This window comes from Oncorhynchus gorbuscha, unplaced genomic scaffold (assembly GCF_021184085.1).
Source record: "Oncorhynchus gorbuscha isolate QuinsamMale2020 ecotype Even-year unplaced genomic scaffold, OgorEven_v1.0 Un_scaffold_717, whole genome shotgun sequence".
In the NCBI taxonomy this organism is placed as follows: domain Eukaryota; kingdom Metazoa; phylum Chordata; class Actinopteri; order Salmoniformes; family Salmonidae; genus Oncorhynchus; species Oncorhynchus gorbuscha.
The window spans coordinates 109687-132957 of NW_025745777.1; the positions used below are offsets into that span (position 1 = coordinate 109687).

General features: G+C 52.4%; 1 protein-coding gene across 1 annotated transcript in view; it reads left to right on the forward strand.

Moving 5' to 3' along the window:
• The window catches only part of LOC124019895 (bifunctional apoptosis regulator-like), a 44877-nt gene extending 26688 nt beyond the window's left edge, over positions 1-18189 (forward strand). Inside the window, exons 5-9 of the mRNA XM_046335338.1 lie at positions 4463-4632; positions 11551-11695; positions 16180-16362; positions 17057-17253; positions 17853-18189. Coding sequence (XP_046191294.1) covers positions 4463-4632; positions 11551-11695; positions 16180-16362; positions 17057-17253; positions 17853-18045 — 888 coding nt within the window. The 3' untranslated portion in view covers positions 18046-18189. The remainder of the gene's footprint in view (positions 1-4462; positions 4633-11550; positions 11696-16179; positions 16363-17056; positions 17254-17852) is intronic.
• Positions 18190-23271: the final 5082 nt, after the last annotated feature.

Sequence of the window (23271 nt, forward strand, 5' to 3'; positions counted from 1 at the left end):
TGGGGGGACAGGAATGATTGTAGTGTGTGTGTCAGCTGACTTTTCTCTCTGTGTTGCAGAAATGGTCAAAGTTGAAGGGTCACAGTGTGTGTGGTTTGTCTATTTGTTCTGATCATGTGGCAGTAAGAGAGCAACGTCTGTGTATATCTTTCTGCGTGGCAGTCCTGTCTGTCTGTCTGTCTGTGTCTGTCTGTCTGTCTGTCTGTCTGTCTGTCTGTCTGTCTGTCTGTCTGTCTGTCTGTCTGTCTGTCTGTCTGTCTGTCTGTCTGTCTGTCTGTCTGTCTGTCTGTCTGTCTGTCTGACTGTCTGTCTGACTGACTGACTGTCTCTCTCCTCCCTCCTGAAGAGGGAATAACTGTCTGTCTGTGTCTGTCTGACTGTCTCTCTCCTCCCTCCTGAAGAGGGAATAACTGTCTGTCTGTGTCTGTCTGACTGTCTCTCTCCTCCCTCCTGAAGAGGGAATAACTGTCTGTCTCTGTCTGTCTCTGTCTGTCTGTCTGTCTGTCTGTCTGTCTGTCTGTCTGTCTGTCTGTCTGTCTGTCTGTCTGTCTGTCTGTCTGTCTTTATTTGAATGACAGTCTGAATGCTTCATGTTAGTATGTGCGAAACTAGTGGGAATTGACTTTCTGTTTCGTCTGTCTGTTTCTCACCTCTATGCCTGTCTCACCTATATGCCCGTCTCACACCTGTCTGTAACCTGACCTCTCTCCTCTCCCTCTCTCCTCTCTCCTACCCGTCTCCCCTCTCTCCTACCCGTCTCCCCTCTCTCCTACCCGTCTCCCCTCTCTCCTACCCGTCTCCCCTCTCTCCTACCCGTCTCCCCTCTCTCCTACCCGTCTCCCCTCTCTCCTACCCGTCTCCCCTCTCTCCTACCCGTCTCCCCTTTCTCCTACCCGTCTCTCCTCTCTCCTACCCGTCTCTCCTCTCTCCTACTGTCTACTTCACTCATACCCGTCTCACTTCTCTCCTCTATGTGTCTCTCCTACCTGTCTCACGTCTATCCTATCTGTGTGTCTCTCCTACCTGTCTCGCGTCTCTCCTACCTGTCTCGCGTCTCTCCTACCTGTCTCGCGTCTCTCCTACCTGTCTCGCGTCTCTCCTACCTGTCTCGCGTCTCTCCTACCTGTCTCGCGTCTCTCCTACCTGTCTCGCGTCTCTCCTACCTGTCTCGCGTCTCTCCTACCTGTCTCGCGTCTCTCCTACCTGTCTCGCGTCTCTCCTACCTGTCTCGCGTCTCTCCTACCTGTCTCGCGTCTCTCCTACCTGTCTCGCGTCTCTCCTACCTGTCTCGCGTCTCTCCTACCTGTCTCGCGTCTCTCCTACCTGTCTCGCGTCTCTCCTACCTGTCTCGCGTCTCTCCTACCTGTCTCGCGTCTCTCCTACCTGTCTCGCGTCTCTCCTACCTGTCTCGCGTCTCTCCTCCCTGTCTCGCGTCTCTCCTACCTGTCTCGCGTCTCTCCTACCTGTCTCGCGTCTCTCCTACCTGTCTCGCGTCTCTCCTACCTGCGTCTCTCCTACCTGTCTCGCGTCTCTCCTACCTGTCTCGCGTCTCTCCTACCTGTCTCGCGTCTCTCCCTACCTGTCTCGCGTCTCTCCTACCTGTCTCGCGTCTCTCCTACCTGTCTCGCGTCTCCCTACCTGTCTCGCGTCTCTCCTACCTGTCTCGCGTCTCCCTACCTGTCTCGCGTCTCTCCTACCTGTCTCGCGTCTCTCCTACCTGTCTCGCGTCTCTCCTACCTGTCTCGCGTCTCTCCTACCTGTCTCGCGTCTCTCCTACCTGTCTCGCGTCTCTCCTACCTGTCTCGCGTCTCGTCCTCCTACCTGTCTCGCGTCTCTCCTACCTGTCTCGCGTCTCTCCTACCTGTCTCGCGTCTCTCCTACCTGTCTCGCGTCTCTCCTACCTGTCTCGCGTCTCTCCTACCTGTCTCGCGTCTCTCCTACCTGTCTCGCGTCTCTCCTACCTGTCTCGCGTCTCTCCTACCTGTCTCGCGTCTCTCCTACCTGTCTCGCGTCTCTCCCTACCTGTCTCGCGTCTCTCCTACCTGTCTCGCGTCTCTCCTACCTGTCTCGCGTCTCTCCTACCTGTCTCGCGTCTCTCCTACCTGTCTCGCGTCTCTCCTACCTGTCTCGCGTCTCTCCTACCTGTCTCGCGTCTCTCCTACCTGTCTCGCGTCTCTCCTACCTGTCTCGCGTCTCTCCTACCTGTCTCGCGTCTCTCCTACCTGTCTCGCGTCTCTCCTACCTGTCTCGCGTCTCTCCTACCTGTCTCGCGTCTCTCCCTACCTGTCTCGCGTCTCTCCTACCTGTCTCGCGTCTCTCCTACCTGTCTCGCGTCTCTCCTACCTGTCTCGCGTCTCTCCCTACCTGTCTCGCGTCTCTCCTACCTGTCTCGCGTCTCTCCTACCTGTCTCGCGTCTCTCTACCTGTCTCGCGTCTCTCCTACCTGTCTCGCGTCTCTCCTACCTGTCTCGCGTCTCTCCTACCTGTCTCGCGTCTCTCCTACCTGTCTCTCCTACCTGTCTCTCTCTCCTACCTGTCTCGCGTCTCTCCTACCTGTCTCGCGTCTCTCCTACCTGTCTCGCGTCTCTCCTACCTGTCTCGCGTCTCTCCTACCTGTCTCGCGTCTCTCCTACCTGTCTCGCGTCTCTCCTACCTGTCTCGCGTCTCTCCTACCTGTCTCGCGTCTCTCCTACCTGTCTCGCGTCTCTCCTACCTGTCTCGCGTCTCTCCTACCTGTCTCGCGTCTCTCCCTACCTGTCTCGCGTCTCTCCTACCTGTCTCGCGTCTCTCCTACCTGTCTCGCGTCTCTCCTACCTGTCTCGCGTCTCTCCTACCTGTCTCGCGTCTCTCCTACCTGTCTCGCGTCTCTCCTACCTGTCTCGCGTCTCTCCTACCTGTCTCGCGTCTCTCCTACCTGTCTCGCGTCTCTCCTACCTGTCTCGCGTCTCTCCTACCTGTCTCGCGTCTCTCCTACCTGTCTCGCGTCTCTCCTACCTGTCTCGCGTCTCTCCTACCTGTCTCGCGTCTCTCCTACCTGTCTCGCGTCTCTCCTACCTGTCTCGCGTCTCGCGTCTCTCCCTACCTGTCTCGCGTCTCTCCTACCTGTCTCGCGTCTCTCCTACCTGTCTCGCGTCTCTCCTCCTGTCTCGCGTCTCTCCTACCTGTCTCGCGTCTCTCTCCTACCTGTCTCGCGTCTCTCCTACCTGTCTCGCGTCTCTCCTACCTGTCTCGCGTCTCTCCTACCTGTCTCGCGTCTCTCCTACCTGTCTCGCGTCTCTCCTACCTGTCTCGCGTCTCTCCTACCTGTCTCGCGTCTCTCCTACCTGTCTCGCGTCTCTCCTACCTGTCTCGCGTCTCTCCTACCTGTCTCGCGTCTCTCCTACCTGTCTCGCGTCTCTCCTACCTGTCTCGCGTCTCTCCTACCTGTCTCTCCTCTCTCCTACCCGTCTCTCCTCTCTCCTACCCGTCTCTCCTCTCTCCTACCCGTCTCACGTCTCTCCTACCCGTCTCTCCTCTCTGTCTCTCCTACCTGTCTCTCCTCTCTCCTACCGGTCTCTCCTCCTACCTGTGTCTCTCCTATCTGTGTGTCTCTCCTACCTGTCTCACGTCTCTCCTACCTGTCTCACGTCTCCTATCTGTGTGTCTCTCCTACCTGTCTCGCGTCTCTCCTACCTGTCTCGCGTCTCTCCTACCTGTCTCGCGTCTCTCCTACCTGTCTCGCGTCTCTCCTACCTGTCTCGCGTCTCTCCTACCTGTCTCGCGTCTCTCCTACCTGTCTCACGTCTCCTATCTGTGTGTCTCTCCTACCTGTCTCACGTCTCTCCTACCTGTCTCACGTCTCCTATCTGTGTGTCTCTCCTACCTGTCTCACGTCTCTCCTACCTGTCTCACGTCTCTCCTACCTGTCTCACGTCTCTCCTACCTGTCTCACGTCTCTCCTACCTGTCTCACGTCTCTCCTACCTGTCTCACGTCTCTCCTACCTGTCTCTCCTACCTGTCTCTCCTACCCGTCTCTCCTACCCGTCTCGCCTCTCTCCTACCCGTCTCTCCTCTCTCCTACCCGTCTCGCCTCTCTCCTACCCGTCTCTCCTCTCTCCTACCTGTCTCACGTCTCTCCTACCTGTCTCACGTCTCTCCTACCTGTCTCACGTCTCTCCTACCTGTCTCACGTCTCTCCTACCTGTCTCTCCTACCTGTCTCTCCTACCCGTCTCTCCTACCCGTCTCGCCTCTCTCCTACCCGTCTCTCCTCTCTCCTACCCGTCTCACGTCTCTCCTACCCGTCTCTCCTCTCTCCTCTCTGTCTCTCCTACCTGTCTCACGTCTCTCCTACCTGTCTCACGTCTCTCCTATCTGTGTGTCTCTCCTACCCATCTCTCCTCTCTCCTACCTGTCTCACGTCTCTCCTCACTCCTACCTGTCTCACGTCTCTCCTCTCTCCTATCTGTGTCTCTCCTACCAGGTGATGTTTCTGGTGTACCACTGGTCCAGTGGAGATGGAGTCCATGACCTCTTGGTCAGTAAGCCTGTGTCAAAATGGACGCCGGAGGAGGTTCTGTTCTGGTTGGAACACCTTGGGGCTTGGACCTCTGTCTATAAAGAACCCTTCCTACAGGAGAACGTTAATGGACGGTGAGGAATGTTTGTAGTACGGTTCTTTTCTGGTTGGAACGCCTGGGGCTTGGACCTCTGTCTATAAAGAACCCTCTCTCTGTCTCTCTCTCTCTCTGTCTCTCTCTCTCTCTGTCTCTCTCTCTGTCTCTCTCTCTGTCTCTCTCTCTGTCTCTCTCTCTGTCTCTCTCTCTGTCTCTCTCTCTGTCTCTCTCTCTGTCTCTCTCTCTGTCTCTCTCTCTGTCTCTCTCTCTGTCTCTCTCTGTCTCTCTCTCTGTGTCGGTCTGCCTCTCTGTGTCGGTCTGTCTCTCTGTGTCGGTCTGTCTCTCTGTGTCGGTCTGTCTCTCTGTGTCGGTCTGTCTCTCTGTGTCGGTCTGTCTCTCTGTGTCGGTCTGTCTCTCTGTGTCGGTCTGTCTCTCTGTGTCGGTCTGTCTCTCTGTGTCGGTCTGTCTCTCTGTGTCGGTCTGTCTCTCTGTCGGTCTCTGTCTCTGTGTCTGTCTCTCTCTCTGTGTCTGTCTCTCTCTCTGTGTCTGTCTCTCTCTCTGTGTCGGTCTCTCTCTCTGTGTCGGTCTCTCTCTCTGTGTCGGTCTCTCTCTCTCTGTGTCGGTCTCTCTCTCTGTGTCGGTCTCTCTCTCTGTGTCGGTCTCTCTCTCTGTGTCGGTCTCTCTCTCTGTGTCGGTCTCTCTCTCTGTGTCGGTCTCTCTCTCTGTGTCGGTCTCTCTCTCTGTGTCGGTCTCTCTCTCTGTGTCGGTCTCTCTCTCTGTGTCGGTCTCTCTCTCTGTGTCTGTCTCTCTCTCTCTCTCTCTCTCTCTGTGTCTGTCTCTCTCTCTCTCTCTCTCTCTCTCTGTGTCGGTCGGTCTCTCTCTCTCTGTGTCGGTCGGTCTCTCTCTCTCTCTGTGTCGGTCGGTCTCTCTCTCTCTCTGTGTCGGTCGGTCTCTCTCTCTCTCTCTCTGTGTCGGTCGGTCTCTCTCTCTCTCTCTCTGTGTCGGTCGGTCTCTCTCTCTCTCTCTGTGTCGGTCGGTCTCTCTCTCTCTCTCTGTGTCGGTCGGTCTCTCTCTCTCTCTCTGTGTCTGTCGGTCTCTCTCTCTCTCTGTGTCTGTCGGTCTCTCTCTCTCTCTGTGTCTGTCGGTCGGTCTCTCTCTCTCTCTGTGTCTGTCGGTCGGTCTCTCGCTCTGTGTCTGTCGGTCTGTCGGTCTCTCTCTCGCTCTGTCTCTCTCTCGCTCTGTCTCTCTCTCGCTCTGTCTCTCTCTCGCTCTGTCTCTCTCGCTCTGTCTCTCTCGCTCTGTCTCTCTCTCGCTCTGTCTCTCTCTCGCTCTGTCTCTCTCGCTCTGTCTCTCTCTCTCGCTCTGTCTCTCTCTCTCGCTCTGTCTCTCTCTCTCGCTCTGTCTCTCTCTCTCGCTCTGTCTCTCTCTCTCGCTCTGTCTCTCTCTCTCGCTCTGTCTCTCTCTCTCGCTTGTCTCTCTCTCTCGCTCTGTCTCTCTCTCTCGCTCTGTCTCTCTCTCTCGCTCTGTCTCTCTCTCTCGCTCTGTCTCTCTCTCTCGCTCTGTCTCTCTCTCTCGCTCTGTCTCTCTCTCTCGCTCTGTCTCTCTCTCTCGCTCTGTCTCTCTCTCTCGCTCTGTCTCTCTCTCTCGCTCTGTCTCTCTCTCTCGCTCTGTCTCTCTCTCTCTCGCTCTGTCTCTCTCTCTCTCGCTCTGTCTCTCTCTCTCTCTCGCTCTGTCTCTCTCTCTCTCTCTCTGTCTCTCTCTCTCTCGCTCTGTCTCTCTCTCTCTCGCTCTGTCTCTCTCTCTCTCGCTCTGTCTCTCTCTCTCGCTCTGTCTCTCTCTCTCGCTCTGTCTCTCTCTCTCTCGCTCTGTCTCTCTCTCTCTCGCTCTGTCTCTCTCTCTCTCGCTCTGTCTCTCTCTCGCTCTGTCTCTCTCTCTCTCGCTCTGTCTCTCTCTCTCTCGCTCTGTCTCTCTCTCTCTCGCTCTGTCTCTCTCTCTCTCGCTCTGTCTCTCTCTCTCTCGCTCTGTCTCTCTCTCTCTCGCTCTGTCTCTCTCTCTCTCGCTCTGTCTCTCTCTCTCTCGCTCTCTCTCTCTCTCGCTCTCTCTCTCGCTCTGTGTCGGTCTCTCTCTCTCTCTGTGTCGGTCTCTCTCTCTCTCTGTGTCGGTCTCTCTCTCTCTCTGTGTCGGTCTCTCTCTCTCTCTGTGTCGGTCTCTCTCTCTCTCTGTGTCGGTCTCTCTCTCTCTCTGTGTCGGTCTCTCTCTCTCTCTGTGTCGGTCTCTCTCTCTCTCTGTGTCGGTCTCTCTCTCTCTCTGTGTCGGTCTCTCTCTCTCTCTGTGTCGGTCTCTCTCTCTCTCTGTGTCGGTCGGTCTCTCTCTCTCTCTGTGTCTGTCGGTCTCGCTCTCTCTCTGTGTCTGTCGGTCTCGCTCTCTCTCTGTGTCTGTCGGTCTCGCTCTCTCTCTGTGTCTGTCGGTCTCGCTCTCTCTCTGTGTCTGTCGGTCTCGCTCTCTCTCTGTGTCTGTCGGTCTCGCTCTCTCTGTGTCTGTCGGTCTCGCTCTCTGTGTCTGTCGGTCTCGCTCTCTGTGTCTGTCGGTCTCGCTCTCTGTGTCTGTCGGTCTCGCTCTCTGTGTCTGTCGGTCTCGCTCTCTGTGTCTGTCGGTCTCGCTCTCTGTGTCTGTCGGTCTCGCTCTCTGTGTCTGTCGGTCTCGCTCTCTGTGTCTGTCGGTCTCGCTCTCTCTCTGTGTCTGTCGGTCTCGCTCTCTCTCTGTGTCGGTCTGTGTCGGTCTCTCTTTCTCTCTGTGTCGGTCTCTCTTTCTCTCTGTGTCGGTCTCTCTTTCTCTCTGTGTCGGTCTCTCTTTCTCTCTGTGTCGGTCTCTCTTTCTCTCTGTGTCGGTCTCTCTTTCTCTCTGTGTCGGTCTCTCTTTCTCTCTGTGTCGGTCTCTCTTTCTCTCTGTGTCGGTCTCTCTTTCTCTCTGTGTCGGTCTCTCTTTCTCTCTGTGTCGGTCTCTCTCTCTCTCTCTGTGTCGGTCTCGCTCTCTCTGTGTCGGTCGGTCTCGCTCTCTCTGTGTCGGTCGGTCTCTCTCTCTCTGTGTCGGTCTCTCTCTCTCTCTGTGTCGGTCTCTCTCTCTCTCTCTCTCTCTGTCGGTCGGTCTCTCTCTCTCTCTCTCTCTGTGGGTCGGTCTCTCTCTCTCTCTCTCTCTGTGTCGGTCGGTCTCTCTCTCTCTCTCTCTGTCGGTCGGTCTCTCTCTCTCTCTCTCTGTGTCGGTCGGTCTCTCTCTCTCTCTGTGTCGGTCGGTCTCTCTCTCTCTCTGTGTCGGTCGGTCTCTCTCTCGCTCTCTGTGTCTGTCGGTCTCTCTCGCTCTCTGTGTCTGTCGGTCTCTCTCGCTCTCTGTGTCGGTCGGTCTCTCTCGCTCTCTGTGTCGGTCGGTCTCTCTCGCTCTCTGTGTCGGTCGGTCTCTCTCGCTCTCTGTGTCGGTCGGTCTCTCTCGCTCTCTGTGTCGGTCGGTCTCTCTCGCTCTCTGTGTCGGTCGGTCTCTCTCGCTCTCTGTGTCGGTCGGTCTCTCTCGCTCTCTGTGTCGGTCGGTCTCTCTCGCTCTCTGTGTCGGTCGGTCTCTCTCGCTCTCTGTGTCGGTCGGTCTCTCTCGCTCTCTGTGTCGGTCGGTCTCTCTCGCTCTCTGTGTCGGTCGGTCTCTCTCTCGCTCTCTGTGTCGGTCGGTCTCTCTCGCTCTCTGTGTCGGTCGGTCTCTCTCGCTCTCTGTGTCGGTCGGTCTCTCTCGCTCTCTGTGTCGGTCGGTCTCTCTCGCTCTCTGTGTCGGTCGGTCTCTCTCGCTCTCTGTGTCTGTCGGTCTCTCTCTCTCTCTGTCTCTCTCGGTCTCTCTCTCTCTGTCTCTCTCGGTCTCTCTCTCTCTGTGTCGGTCTCTCTCTCTCTGTCTCTCTCGGTCTCTCTCTCTCTGTGTCGGTCTCTCTCTCTCTGTCTCTCTCGGTCTCTCTCTCTCTGTCTCTCTCGGTCTCTCTCTCTCTGTGTCGGTCGGTCTCTCTCTCTCTCTCTGTGTCGGTCGGTCTCTCTCTCTCTCTGTGTCGGTCGGTCTCTCTCTCTCTGTGTCGGTCGGTCTCTCTCTCTCTGTGTCGGTCGGTCTCTCTCTCTCTGTGTCGGTCGGTCTCTCTCTCTCTGTGTCGGTCGGTCTCTCTCTCTCTCTCTCTGTGTCGGTCGGTCTCTCTCTCTCTGTGTCGGTCGGTCTCTCTCTCTCTGTGTCGGTCGGTCTCTCTCTCTCTGTGTCGGTCGGTCTCTCTCTCTCTCTCTGTGTCGGTCGGTCTCTCTCTCTCTCTCTGTGTCGGTCGGTCTCTCTCTCTCTCTCTGTGTCGGTCGGTCTCTCTCTCTCTCTCTGTGTCGGTCGGTCTCTCTCTCTCTCTCTGTGTCGGTCGGTCTCTCTCTCTCTCTGTGTCGGTCGGTCTCTCTCTCTCTCTGTGTCGGTCGGTCTCTCTCTCTCTCTGTGTCGGTCGGTCTCTCTCTCTCTCTGTGTCGGTCGGTCTCTCTCTCTCTCTGTGTCGGTCGGTCTCTCTCTCTCTCTGTGTCGGTCGGTCTCTCTCTCTCTGTGTCTGTCGGTCTCTCTCTCTCTCTGTGTCTGTCGGTCTCTCTCTCTCTCTGTGTCGGTCGGTCTCTCTCTCTCTCTGTGTCGGTCGGTCTCTCTCGCTCTCTGTGTCGGTCGGTCTCTCTCGCTCTCTGTGTCGGTCGGTCTCTCTCGCTCTCTGTGTCGGTCGGTCTCTCTCGCTCTCTGTGTCGGTCGGTCTCTCTCGCTCTCTGTGTCGGTCGGTCTCTCTCGCTCTCTGTGTCGGTCGGTCTCTCTCGCTCTCTGTGTCGGTCGGTCTCTCTCGCTCTCTGTGTCGGTCGGTCTCTCTCGCTCTCTGTGTCGGTCGGTCTCTCTCGCTCTCTGTGTCGGTCGGTCTCTCTCGCTCTCTGTGTCGGTCGGTCTCTCTCGCTCTCTGTGTCGGTCGGTCTCTCTCGCTCTCTGTGTCGGTCGGTCTCTCTCGCTCTCTGTGTCGGTCGGTCTCTCTCGCTCTCTGTGTCGGTCGGTCTCTCTCGCTCTCTGTGTCGGTCGGTCTCTCTCGCTCTCTGTGTCGGTCGGTCTCTCTCGCTCTCTGTGTCGGTCGGTCTCTCTCGCTCTCTGTGTCGGTCGGTCTCTCTCGCTCTCTGTGTCGGTCGGTCTCTCTCGCTCTCTGTGTCGGTCGGTCTCTCTCGCTCTCTGTGTCTGTCGGTCTCTCTCGCTCTCTGTGTCTGTCGGTCTCTCTCGCTCTCTGTGTCTGTCGGTCTCGCTCTCTGTGTCTGTCGGTCTCGCTCTCTGTGTCTGTCGGTCTCGCTCTCTGTGTCTGTCGGTCTCGCTCTCTGTGTCTGTCGGTCTCGCTCTCTGTGTCTGTCGGTCTCGCTCTCTGTGTCTGTCGGTCTCGCTCTCTGTGTCTGTCGGTCTCGCTCTCTGTGTCTGTCGGTCTCGCTCTCTGTGTCTGTCGGTCTCGCTCTCTGTGTCTGTCGGTCTCGCTCTCTGTGTCTGTCGGTCTCGCTCTCTGTGTCTGTCGGTCTCGCTCTCTGTGTCTGTCGGTCTCGCTCTCTGTGTCTGTCGGTCTCGCTCTCTGTGTCTGTCGGTCTCGCTCTCTGTGTCTGTCGGTCTCGCTCTCTGTGTCTGTCGGTCTCGCTCTCTGTGTCTGTCGGTCTCGCTCTCTGTGTCTGTCGGTCTCGCTCTCTGTGTCTGTCGGTCTCGCTCTCTGTGTCGGTCTCTCTCTCTCTCTGTGTCGGTCTCTCTCTCTCTCTGTGTCGGTCTCTCTCTCTCTCTGTGTCGGTCTCTCTCTCTCTCTGTGTCGGTCTCTCTCTCTCTCTGTGTCGGTCTCTCTTTCTCTCTGTGTCGGTCTCTCTTTCTCTCTGTGTCGGTCTCTCTTTCTCTCTGTGTCGGTCTCTCTTTCTCTCTGTGTCGGTCTCTTTCTCTCTGTGTCGGTCTCTCTCTCTCTGTGTCGGTCTCTCTCTCTCTGTGTCGGTCTCGCTCTCTCTGTGTCGGTCGGTCTCTCTCTCTCTGTGTCGGTCTCTCTCTCTCTCTGTGTCGGTCTCTCTCTCTCTCTGTGTCGGTCGGTCGGTCTCTCTCTCTCTCTCTCTCTGTGTCGGTCGGTCTCTCTCTCTCTCTCTCTCTGTGTCGGTCGGTCTCTCTCTCTCTCTCTGTGTCGGTCGGTCTCTCTCGCTCTCTGTGTCGGTCGGTCTCTCTCGCTCTCTGTGTCTGTCGGTCTCTCTCGCTCTCTGTGTCTGTCGGTCTCTCTCGCTCTCTGTGTCGGTCGGTCTCTCTCGCTCTCTGTGTCGGTCGGTCTCTCTCGCTCTCTGTGTCGGTCGGTCTCTCTCGCTCTCTGTGTCGGTCGGTCTCTCTCGCTCTCTGTGTCGGTCGGTCTCTCTCGCTCTCTGTGTCGGTCGGTCTCTCTCGCTCTCTGTGTCGGTCGGTCTCTCTCGCTCTCTGTGTCGGTCGGTCTCTCTCGCTCTCTGTGTCGGTCGGTCTCTCTCGCTCTCTGTGTCTGTCGGTCTCTCTCGCTCTCTGTGTCTGTCGGTCTCTCTCGCTCTCTGTGTCTGTCGGTCTCTCTCGCTCTCTGTGTCTGTCGGTCTCTCTCGCTCTCTGTGTCTGTCGGTCTCTCTCGCTCTCTGTGTCTGTCGGTCTCTCTCGCTCTCTGTGTCTGTCGGTCTCTCTCGCTCTCTGTGTCTGTCGGTCTCTCGCTCTCTCTCTCTGTCTCCTCGCTCGCTCTCTTTCTTTCATGGTTAGGTTATTGTTGATGTTAGGTAGTGATGAGTTAACATGGAGAACTATAGTTCTGTCCTGGTTATTTAATGGCTTTATGATATATCTCTCAGGTTATTGTTGATGTTAGGTATTGATGAGTTAACATGGAGAACTATAGTTCTGTCCTGGTTATTTAATGGCTTTATGATATATCTCTCAGGTTATTGTTGATGCTCGGTGATGAGGAGCTGACCAGAGCTCCCTATAACATAGACAACCAGGCCCACAGGAGAGCGATGATGGCTGAACTGGAGAGGATCAAGGAACTGGGGGTCAAGCCACCTCAGAACCTCTGGGAGTACAAGGTGAACCCAGAAATACTACGTATTTATATAGAAACTGCCTGGGTCGAGCCACCTCAGAACCTCTGGGAATACAAGGTGAACCCAGAAATACTACGTATTATATAGAAACTGCCTGGGTCTAGCCACCTCAGAACCTCTGGGAGTACAAGGTGAACCCAGAAATACTACGTATTTATATAGAAACTGCCTGGGTCGAGCCACCTCAGAACCTACATTTACATTACATTTAAGTCATTTAGCAGACGCTCTTATCCAGAGCGACTTACAAATTGGTGCATTCACCTTATGACATCCAACCTCTGGGAATACAAGGTGAACCCAGAAATACTACGTATTATATAGAAACTGCCTGGGTCAAGCCACCCCAGAACCTCTGGGAGTACAAGGTGAACCCAGAAATACTACGTATTATATAGAAACTGCCTGGGTCGAGCCACCCCAGAACCTCTGGGAGTACAAGGTGAACCCAGAAATAATATAATAATATAATATAATAATAATATATGCCATTTAGCAGACGCTTTTATCCAAAGCGACTTACAGTCATGTGTGCATACATTCTACGTATGGGTGGTCCCGGGAATCGAACCCACTACCCTGGCGTTACAAGCGCCATGCTCTACCAACTGAGCTACAGAAGGACCAAATACTACGTATTATATAGAAACTGCCTGGGTCGAGCCACCTCAGAACCTCTGGGAATACAAGGTGAACCCAGAAATACTACGTATTATATAGAAACTGCCTGGGTCGAGCCACCTCACAACCTCTGGGAATACAAGGTGAACCCAGAAATACTACGTATTATATAGAAACTGCATGGGTCGACCTGGGTCGAGCCACCTCAGAACCTCTGGGAGTACAAGGTGAACCCAGAAATACTACGTATTATATAGAAACTGCATGGGTCGACCTGGGTCGAGCCACCTCAGAACCTCTGGGAGTACAAGGTGAACCCAGAAATACTACGTATTATATAGAAACTGCATGGGTCGACCTGGGTCGAGCCACCTCACAACCTCTGGGAATACAAGGTGAACCCAGAAATACTACGTATTATATAGAAACTGCATGGGTCGACCTGGGTCGAGCCACCTCAGAACCTCTGGGAGTACAAGGTGAACCCAGAAATACTACGTATTATATAGAAACTGCATGGGTCGACCTGGGTCGAGCCACCTCAGAACCTCTGGGAGTACAAGGTGAACCCAGAAATACTACGTATTATATAGAAACTGCATGGGTCGACCTGGGTCGAGCCACCTCACAACCTCTGGGAATACAAGGTGAACCCAGAAATACTACGTATTATATAGAAACTGCATGGGTCGACCTGGGTCGAGCCACCTCAGAACCTCTGGGAGTACAAGGTGAACCCAGAAATACTACGTATTATATAGAAACTGCATGGGTCGACCTGGGTCGAGCCACCTCAGAACCTCTGGGAGTACAAGGTGAACCCAGAAATACTACGTATTATATAGAAACTGCATGGGTCGACCTGGGTCGAGCCACCTCAGAACCTCTGGGAATACAAGGTGACAGAACCCAGAAATACTACGTATTATATAGAAACTGCCTGGGTCGAGCCACCTCAGAACCTCTGGGAATACAAGGTGACAGAACCCAGAAATACTACGTATTATATAGAAACTGCCTGGGTCAAGCCACCTCAGAACCTCTGGGAGTACAAGGTGACAGAACCCACCTCAGAACCTCTGGGAGTACAAGGTGACAGAACCCACCTCAGAACCTCTGGGAGTACAAGGTGACAGAACCCACCTCAGAACCTCTGGGAGATCAAGGTGACAGAACCCACCTCAGAACCTCTGGGAGATCAAGGTGACAGAACCCACCTCAGAACCTCTGGGAGTACAAGGTGACAGAACCCACCTCAGAACCTCTGGGAGTACAAGGTGACAGAACCCACCTCAGAACCTCTGGGAGTACAAGGTGACAGAACCCACCTCAGAACCCAGAAATACCACTTATTATATATCAACTTAGAAACTGCCTGGGTCGAGCCACCTCAGAACCTCAGGGTTCAGATTTTCAACTTGTCAGCTCGAGGCATCCAATCTTGCAACCTTACAGTTAACTAGTCCAACGCAATAACGACCTGCCTGTTATGCAAATGCAGTAAGCCAAGGTAAGTTGCTAGCTAGCATTAAACTTATCTTATAAAAAAACAATCATAATCACTAGTGGTTGATGATATTACTAGATATTATCTAGAGTGTCCTGCGTTGCATATAATCTGACTGAGCATACAAGTATCTAAGTATCTGACTGTATAGAGAGCGACGAGGCAGAAGCAGGCGCGTGAACATCCATTCAAACAGCACTTTCTTGCGTTTTGCCAGCAGCTCTTCGTTGTGCGTCAAGCATTGCACTGTTTATGACTTCAAGCCTATCAACTCCCGAGATGAGGCTGGTGTAACCGAAGTGAAATGGCTAGCTAGTTAGCGCGCGCTAATTGTCGTTTGATTTCCGGGTCGAGCCCAGGGAGGAGCGAGGAGAGGGACGGAAGCTATACTGTTACACTGGCAATACTAAAGTGCCTATAAGAACATCCAATTGTCAAAGGTTTTATGAAATACAAAATGGTATAGAGGGAAATAGTCCCATAATAACTACAACCTAAAACTTCTTACCTGGGAATATTGAAGAACTGGGAATATTGAAGACTCGTGTCAAAAGGAGCCACCAGTTTTCATATGTTCTCATGTTCTGAGCAAGGAACTGAAACGTTAGCTTTCTTACATGGCACATATTGCACTTTTACTTTCTTCTCCAACACTTTGTTTTTGCATTATTTAAACCAAATTGAACATGTTTCATTATTTACTTGAGGCTAAATTGATTTTATTGATGTATTATATTAAGTTAAAATAAGTGTTCATTCAGTATTGTTGTAATTGTCATTATTACAAATAAATGTTAAAAGAATCGTCCGATTAATCGGCATCGGCTTTTTCGGTCCTCCAATAATCGGCGTTGAGAAATCATAATTGGTCGACCTCTATTATTGACGCACCCTTTAATAAATACTTTATATGCTCTGGTTGAAGTTGAAGCCCGTTAAGATATGCTGTGTGCATCATTTGATAAGTCATTTAGGGTTTAATGATGGTTTGAACGGTCTCTCTCTGTCTACCCCTCTCCTGTCTCTCTCTGTCTACCCCTCTCCTGTCTCCCTCTGTCTACCCCTCTCCTGTCTCCCTCTGTCTACCCCTCTCCTGTCTCCCTCTGTCTACCCCTCTCCTGTCTCCCTCTGTCTACCCCTCTCCTGTCTCCCTCTGTCTACCCCTCTCCTGTCTCCCTCTGTCTACCCCTCTCCTGTCTCCCTCTGTCTACCCCTCTCCTGTCTCCCTCTGTCTACCCCTCTCCTGTCTCCCTCTGTCTACCCCTCTCCTGTCTCCCTCTGTCTACCCCTCTCCTGTCTCCCTCTGTCTACCCCTCTCCTGTCTCCCTCTGTCTACCCCTCTCCTGTCTCCCTCTGTCTACCCCTCTCCTGTCTCCCTCTGTCTACCCCTCTCCTGTCTCCCTCTGTCTACCCCTCTCCTGTCTCCCTCTGTCTACCCCTCTCCTGTCTCCCTCTGTCTACCCCTCTCCTGTCTCCCTCTGTCTACCCCTCTCCTGTCTCCCTCTGTCTACCCCTCTCCTGTCTCCCTCTGTCTACCCCTCTCCTGTCTCCCTCTGTCTACCCCTCTCCTGTCTCCCTCTGTCTACCCCTCTCCTGTCTCCCTCTGTCTACCCCTCTCCTGTCTCCCTCCGTCTACCCCTCTCCTGTCTCCCTCTGTCTACCCCTCTCCTGTCTCCCTCTGTCTACCCCTCTCCTGTCTCCCTCTGTCTACCCCTCTCCTGTCTCCCTCTGTCTACCCCTCTCCTGTCTCCCTCTGTCTACCCCTCTCCTGTCTCCCTCTGTCTACCCCTCTCCTGTCTCCCTCTGTCTACCCCTCTCCTGTCTCCCTCTGTCTACCCCTCTCCTGTCTCCCTCTGTCTACCCCTCTCCTGTCTCCCTCTGTCTACCCCTCTCCTGTCTCCCTCTGTCTACCCCTCTCCTGTCTCCCTCTGTCTACCCCTCTCCTGTCTCCCTCTGTCTACCCCTCTCCTGTCTCCCTCTGTCTACCCCTCTCCTGTCTCCCTCTGTCTACCCCTCTCCTGTCTCCCTCTGTCTACCCCTCTCCTGTCTCCCTCTGTCTACCCCTCTCCTGTCTCCCTCTGTCTACCCCTCTCCTGTCTCCCTCTGTCTACCCCTCTCCTGTCTCCCTCTGTCTACCCCTCTCCTGTCTCCCTCTGTCTACCCCTCTCCTGTCTCCCTCTGTCTACCCCTCTCCTGTCTCCCTCTGTCTACCCCTCTCCTGTCTCCCTCCGTCTACCCCTCTCCTGTCTCCCTCCGTCTACCCCTCTCCTGTCTCCCTCTGTCTACCCCTCTCCTGTCTCCCTCTGTCTACCCCTCTCGTCTCTCAACCCCCCACCAGGCTGTGAATGCAGGTAAATCTCTGTTCCTGCTCTATGCTTTGAAGAGTTCTCCTCGCCTCACCATCCTCTACCTCTACCTCTTCGACTACTCAGAAACCTTCCTCCCCTTCCTGCACACCTGCTGTCCCGCCCTCTCACGCACCAGCGAGCCAATGGAGGACAGCATCCCCCTCAACCACCAGGTACCATTGGCCGGCTCAACTGTCATGTAGGATTATATTTATTTGATCAATAAAGGTAGGCGTGTCGGTACGACTCAAGACATAGACGACAACTAGATGTAGACTACTGTAGATGTAGTCTGGTCATAGACAACTAGATGTAGACTACTGTAGATGTAGTCTGGTCATAGACAACTAGATGTAGACTACTGTAGATGTAGTCTGGTCATAGACAACTAGATGTAGACTACTGTAGATGTGGTCTGGTCATAGACAACTAGATGTAGACTACTGTAGATGTAGTCTGGTCGTAGACTACTGTAGATGTAGTCTGGTCATAGACAACTAGACGTAGACTACTGTAGATGTAGTCTGGTCATAGACAACTAGACGTAGACTACTGTAGATGTAGTCTGGTCATAGACAACTAGATGTAGACTACTGTAGATGTAGTCTGGTCATAGACAACTAGATGTAGACTACTGTAGATGTAGTCTGGTCATACTGACGATATTGGTATATCTCCACCCCCCTCTCTCTCTCTCTCTCTCCCCACCCCCTCTCTCTCTCTCCCCCCACCCCCCTCTCTCTCTCTCTCCCACCCCCTCTCTCTCTCTCTCCCACCCCCTCTCTCTCTCTCTCTCCTCTCCCCCCTCTCTCTCTCTCTCCCTCCCACCCCCTCTCTCTCTCCCCCACCCCCTCTCTCTCCCTCCAGGGGCACCCCAGCTGGCGCCAGTGGGCGGAGTTCCTAGTTAAGTACCTCCTCCTTCCGTACCAGCTGATCGCTGAGTTTGCCTGGGATTGGCTGTCGGTTCACTACTGGACGTCACGGTTCATCATCGTCAACGCCGTGCTGCTGTCTGTGCTGGAGGGCTGTGTCCTGTGGAGGTTCTATAACCGAGCTGAGATCAGGTACCGTGTGTCTTTCTGTCTGTCTCACTGTCTCCGTCCCGTCACACCAACTGTCTCTCTGTCTGTCTCACTGTCTCCGTCACACCAACTGTCTCTCTCACTGTCTCCGTCTCCGTCCCCGTCACACCAACTGTCTCTCTGTCTGTCTCACTGTCTCCGTCACACCAACTGTCTCTGTCTGTCTCACTGTCTCCGTCTCAGTCTCCGTCACACCAACTGTCTCACTGTCTCTGTCACACCAACTGTCTCTCTGTCTGTCTCTCTGTCTCAGTCTCTGTCTCTGTCACACCAACTGTCTCTCTGTCTGTCTCACTGTCTCCGTCTCAGTCTCCGTCACACCAACTGTCTCTCTGTCTCACTGTCTCTGTCACACCAACTATCTCTCTGTCTGTCTCACTGTCTCCGTCCCGTCACACCAACTGTCTCTCTGTCTGTCTCACTGTCTCCGTCCCGTCACACCAACTGTCTCTCTGTCTGTCTCACTGTCTCCGTCCCGTCACACCAACTGTCTCTCTGTCTGTCTCACTGTCTCCGTCACACCAACTTTCTCTCTGCATAGTTAGTTGTTTAATGTAATGAAGTCTCCCTCTCCCCTCCAGGAGTCTCCCTCAGAAGATGTGGGGTCACCTGTGGAGGATGTCCTCCCAGGGTTTTGCCTTCGCCCTGTTCTGGCCGGTGGTCCCTCAGTTTGTGTGTAACTGTCTGTTCTACTGGGCTCTGTATTTCAACCCCGTCATCAACATAGACCTGGTGGTGCAGCAGCTAATGCACCCGGACACACGAGGGCCGTGAAGGACTGGCCGGCTCCCTACGTAGTGCACTACTTCTGACCAGAGTCCCTATGGGGTAGTGCACTACTTCTGACCAGAGTCCCTATGGGGTAGTGCACTACTTCTGACCAGAGTCCCTATGGGGTAGTGCACTACTTCTGACCAGAGTCCCTATGGGGTAGTGCACTACTTCTGACCAGAGTCCCTATGGGGTAGTGCACTACTTCTGACCAGAGTCCCAATGGGGTAGTGCACTACTTCTGACCAGAGTCCCAATGGGGTAGTGCACTACTTCTGACCAGAGTCCCAATGGGGTAGTGCACTACTTCTGACCAGAGTCCCAATGGGGTAGTGCACTACTTCTGACCAGAGTCCCAATGGGGTAGTGCACTACTTCTGACCAGAGTCCCAATGGGGTAGTGCACTACTTCTGACCAGAGTCCCAATGGGGTAGTGCACTACTTCTGACCAGAGTCCCAATGGGGTAGTGCACTACTTCTGACCAGAGTCCCAATGGGGTAGTGCACTACTTCTGACCAGAGTCCCAATGGGGTAGTGCACTACTTCTGACCAGAGTCCCAATGGGGTAGTGCACTACTTCTGACCAGAGTCCCAATGGGGTAGTGCACTACTTCTGACCAGAGTCCCAATGGGGTAGTGCACTACTTCTGACCAGAGTCCCAATGGGGTAGTGCACTACTTCTGACCAGAGTCCCAATGGGGTAGTGCACTACTTCTGACCAGAGTCCCAATGGGGTAGTGCACTACTTCTGACCAGAGTCCCAATGGGGTAGTGCACTACTTCTGACCAGAGTCCCAATGGGGTAGTGCACTACTTCTGACCAGAGTCCCAATGGGGTAGTGCACTACTTCTGACCTGAGTCCCAATGGGGTAGTGCACTACTTCTGGGGTACCAGAGTCCCAATGGGGTAGTGCACTACTTCTGACCAGAGTCCCAATGGGGTAGTGCACTACTTCTGACCAGAGTCCCAATGGGGTAGTGCACTACTTCTGACCAGAGTCCCAATGGGGTAGTGCACTACTTCTGAGTCCCAATGGGGTAGTGCACTACTTCTGAGTCCCAATGGGGTAGTGCACTACTTCTGAGTCCCTATGGGGTAGTGCACTACTACCATAGGGGGACTCTGGTGAAAAGGAGTAGTGCACTACTACCATAGGGGGACTCTGGTGAAAAGGAGTAGTGCACTACTACCATAGGGGGACTCTGGTGAAAAGGAGTAGTGCACTACTACCATAGGGGGACTCTGGTGAAAAGGAGTAGTGCACTACTACCATAGGGGGACTCTGGTGAAAAGGAGTAGTGCACTACTACCATAGGGGGACTCTGGTGAAAAGGAGTAGTGCACTACTACCATAGGGGGACTCTGGTGAAAAGGAGTAGTGCACTACTACCATAGGGGGACTCTGGTGAAAAGGAGTAGTGCACTACTACCATAGGGGGACTCTGGTGAAAAGGAGTAGTGCACTACTACCATAGGGGGACTCTGGTGAAAAGGAGGAGTGCACTATATTGGGAATAGGTACATAAGAGCCATGAGTGAGGAGGTACTGTTTAAACACAGGATGTGTCTTTTAAATGGCCCCCTATTCCCTTTGTAGTGCACTACCCATAGGGACTCTGGTCAAAAGTAGTGCACTATGTAGGGAATAGGGTGCCTCTATGGCCTGCCTCCCAAATGGCTCCTTATGGGGCCCACTGTGAAGGGAATATAATGCCAGTGTAGCCCACAGTATCATAGCAATGGGATGGATGCTAGTGTAGCCCACACTATCATAGCAACGGGATGGATGCCAGCGTAGCCCACACTCTCATAGCAACAGGATGGATGCCAACGTAGGCCACACTATCATAGCAACAGGATGGATGCCAGCGTAGCCCACAGTATCATAGCAACAGGATGGATGCCAGCGTAGCCCGCAGTATCATAGCAACGGGATGGATGCCAGCGTAGCCCACACTATCATAGCAACGGGATGGATGCCAGCGTAGCCCACACTATCATAGCAACAGGATGGATGCCAGCGTAGCCCGCAGTATCATAGCAACGGGATGGATGCCAGCGTAGCCCACAGTATCATAGCAACAGGATGGATGCCAGCGTAGCCCGCAGTATCATAGCAACGGGATGGATGCCAGCGTAGCCCGCAGTATCATAGCAACGGGATGAATTCCAGCGTAGCCTGCAGTATCATAGCAACAGGCAGCCATCTGTGAGCCAGACAAACCAATGTCTTAATGTGTGTGTCTCAAAAGGCTCACTATTCCCTATATTATAGTGAACTACTTTTGACCCGGGACCGTAGGAAGCCCCATAGAGCTCTGGTCAACAGCAGTGCACTATACAGGGGATGGGTTACCAATGGAGACGCAGACCAAGTTCTGTATAATATTGGATGGTTTCTCCTAATGTCTTAATTAAAGTGGTATGTTTCAGCAATAAGGCCAGAGGGGGTGTGGTATATGGCCAATATACCACGGCTGAGGGCTGTTCTTAGGAACAACACAACATGGAGTAGCCTAGTGGTTACAGCGTTGGGACAGAAACCGAAAGGTTGCGAAGGTCAAATCCCCGAGCTGTCGTTCTGAACACGGCAGTTAACCCACTGTTCCTAGGCCGTCATTGTAAATAAGAATTTGTTCTTAACTGACTTGTTGCCTAGTTAAATAACGGTTAAATAAATCAATTATATATATTTTTTAAATCCACAAACCCCCAAGTAGCATTATTGCTATTATAAACTGGTTAACAACGTAATGTTGTCATACCCGTGGAATACGGTCTAATATACCACGGCTATCAGCCAATAAGCATTCAGGGCTCGAACCACCCAGTTTCTAAATATATATATAATGAGGGTAATTCATATTGAAGGGAGGAGGTTGTGTGTTTGTCTGTTATGGGGGTCAGTGGTAATAACTAGAGAGGGTTGATATGATTCTGTTATGGGGGTCAGTGGTAATAACTAGAGAGGGTTGATATGATTCTGTTATGGGGGTCAGTGGTAATAACTAGAGGGTTGATATGATTCTGTTATGGGGGTTAGTGGTGATAAATGTAATCACCCTGTTCCTGGAGAGCTACCCTCCTGTAGGGTTTCATTGCAACGCCGTTGCAACTAACCCGATTCATTTTATCAGCCAGCTAATTTGTAGAATCAGGTCCGCTAGATTAGGGTTGGAGTGAAAACCTACAGGAGGGTATCTCTCCAGGAACAGGGTTGGAGTTAACCTACAGGAGGGTAGCTCTCCAGGAGCAGGGTTGGAGATAAAACCTACAGGAGGGTAGGGGCCTAGGTTCTTGTTAGTTTTATTCTGACACCCTGTCCTATTCCCTATATATTGCAGTGTGCACTATATTTGACCAGAACCTCTGTAGGGAATAGGGTGCCACAACATTCTGTTTCCATGGTGATGTGGAGCTCAGCTTGTCTCGTTGGAAGGCAACACACATAATGCCTTTTTTTTCTTTTTACAAGATTACTTAAAAAAAAAAGGTTTTTAAGTTAAGCACTTGAGTTTCATATGGTAATCGTAAATAAAAAACTATTTCTACTTCCTGCATTCAGAAAGAGTTTAAACATGGCGATATCCAGCTGTTGTCATTTTCAATTTAAGGAAATCACCTGTTTGAGTGTTCGTTTTGACCAGGGCCTAGAGGGTAAGCCATAGGGCCTTGGTCAAAAAATAGTGCACTACATAGGGAAGAGGGTGCCGTTTGGGATGAACGCTGGGACAGATGGGACTCCATTGTTTAACATAAAAGGGCTATCGCCTCATTGGTCCCTCTCATGTAACCAATGGCCTGAAGGATGTTTTATGTTTGTTTGTGACAAAATGTTTTAAATTGTCAATTTGTTTAATTGTTCATGAATAGGTTCATTCTTTCCCACCTGTCCTGAGGTTGGTTGGTTTCTAATTGCGTAGATTGAATGATTAAATATCTGTCTTAAAAATATAAAAAAATCTCATTTATTTTTTCATTTAGTGGAATTCAACCACTTTTCCGTAAGTTGTGGTCTATATAGGGGCGGCAGGTACCCTAGTGGTTAGAGTGTAGGGGCGGCAGGTACCCTAGTGGTTAGAGTGTAGGGGAGGCAGGTAGCCTAGTGGTTAGAGTGTAGAGGCGGCAGGGTAGCCTAGTGGTTAGAGTGTAGGGGCGGCAGGGTAGCCTAGTGGTTAGAGTGTAGGGGCGGCAGGTAGCCTAGTGGTTAGAGTATAGGGGCGGCAGGTAGTCTAGTGGTTAGAGTTGGGCCAGTAATCGAAAGGTTGCTAGATTGGATCCCCCGAGCTGACGAGGTAAAAATCTGTCGTTCTGCCCCCAAACAAGGCATTTTAACCCACTGTTCCTAGGCCATCATTGTAAATAAGAATGTGTTCTTAACTGACTTGCCTGGTTAAATATAAGGGATGCCATTTGGGACAAACTAAGTTGTATACTGGAGATGATGAATGAGGCTTAACAGTGGTGGAATGTCCCCTTTAATTAAACTGGTAGTACTACTTCTGGTGCACTGTGATTCCCTCTGACGCGTTACCATGGTGAGGGTGCACAACCATTATTGCTACACCCGCAATAACATCTGCTAAATATGTGTATGTGACCAACCAAATGTGATTTGACTGTGATTCCCTCTGATGTGTTACCTGGGTTGTTCTGGTTTCTCTCCCAAAAAAAATGAAGACTCAGCAAACAAATTAATAAAATGTTTTTTTTTTTTTTTAGAATATGATGAAACTTTGTTTGTTCCAAAGATTTTTCCTACAGATGAAATGAGATAATGTAGTTTTGTTTTGGGCCAGATGAAATCACGCCATTAGATTCTAACACGAACACGCCAACAATTTGACGGTGTTTTTTTGAGCAATGCCGTCATATCGTTGTGGGACTCTAACACACACACCATTAGACTCTAACACACACACACCATTAGACTCTAACACACACACACCATTAGACTCTAACACACACACACACACACACCATTAGATTCTAACACACACACACACCATTAGACTCTAACACACACACACACACACACCATTAGAATAATGTCCTTACTGTTTTCTTTTGTACATTGAAAATGTCAGTCTACAAGCTGTTTATAGAACTGCTGTCTGAGTCCTCAGTCATGGACTTAATGATACACCCCCACCAGGTCTGTCATGGTGATATAATCACACTGTTAATCAGACCCATGGGCCGTGCCCATCAGACAGACAGAGGG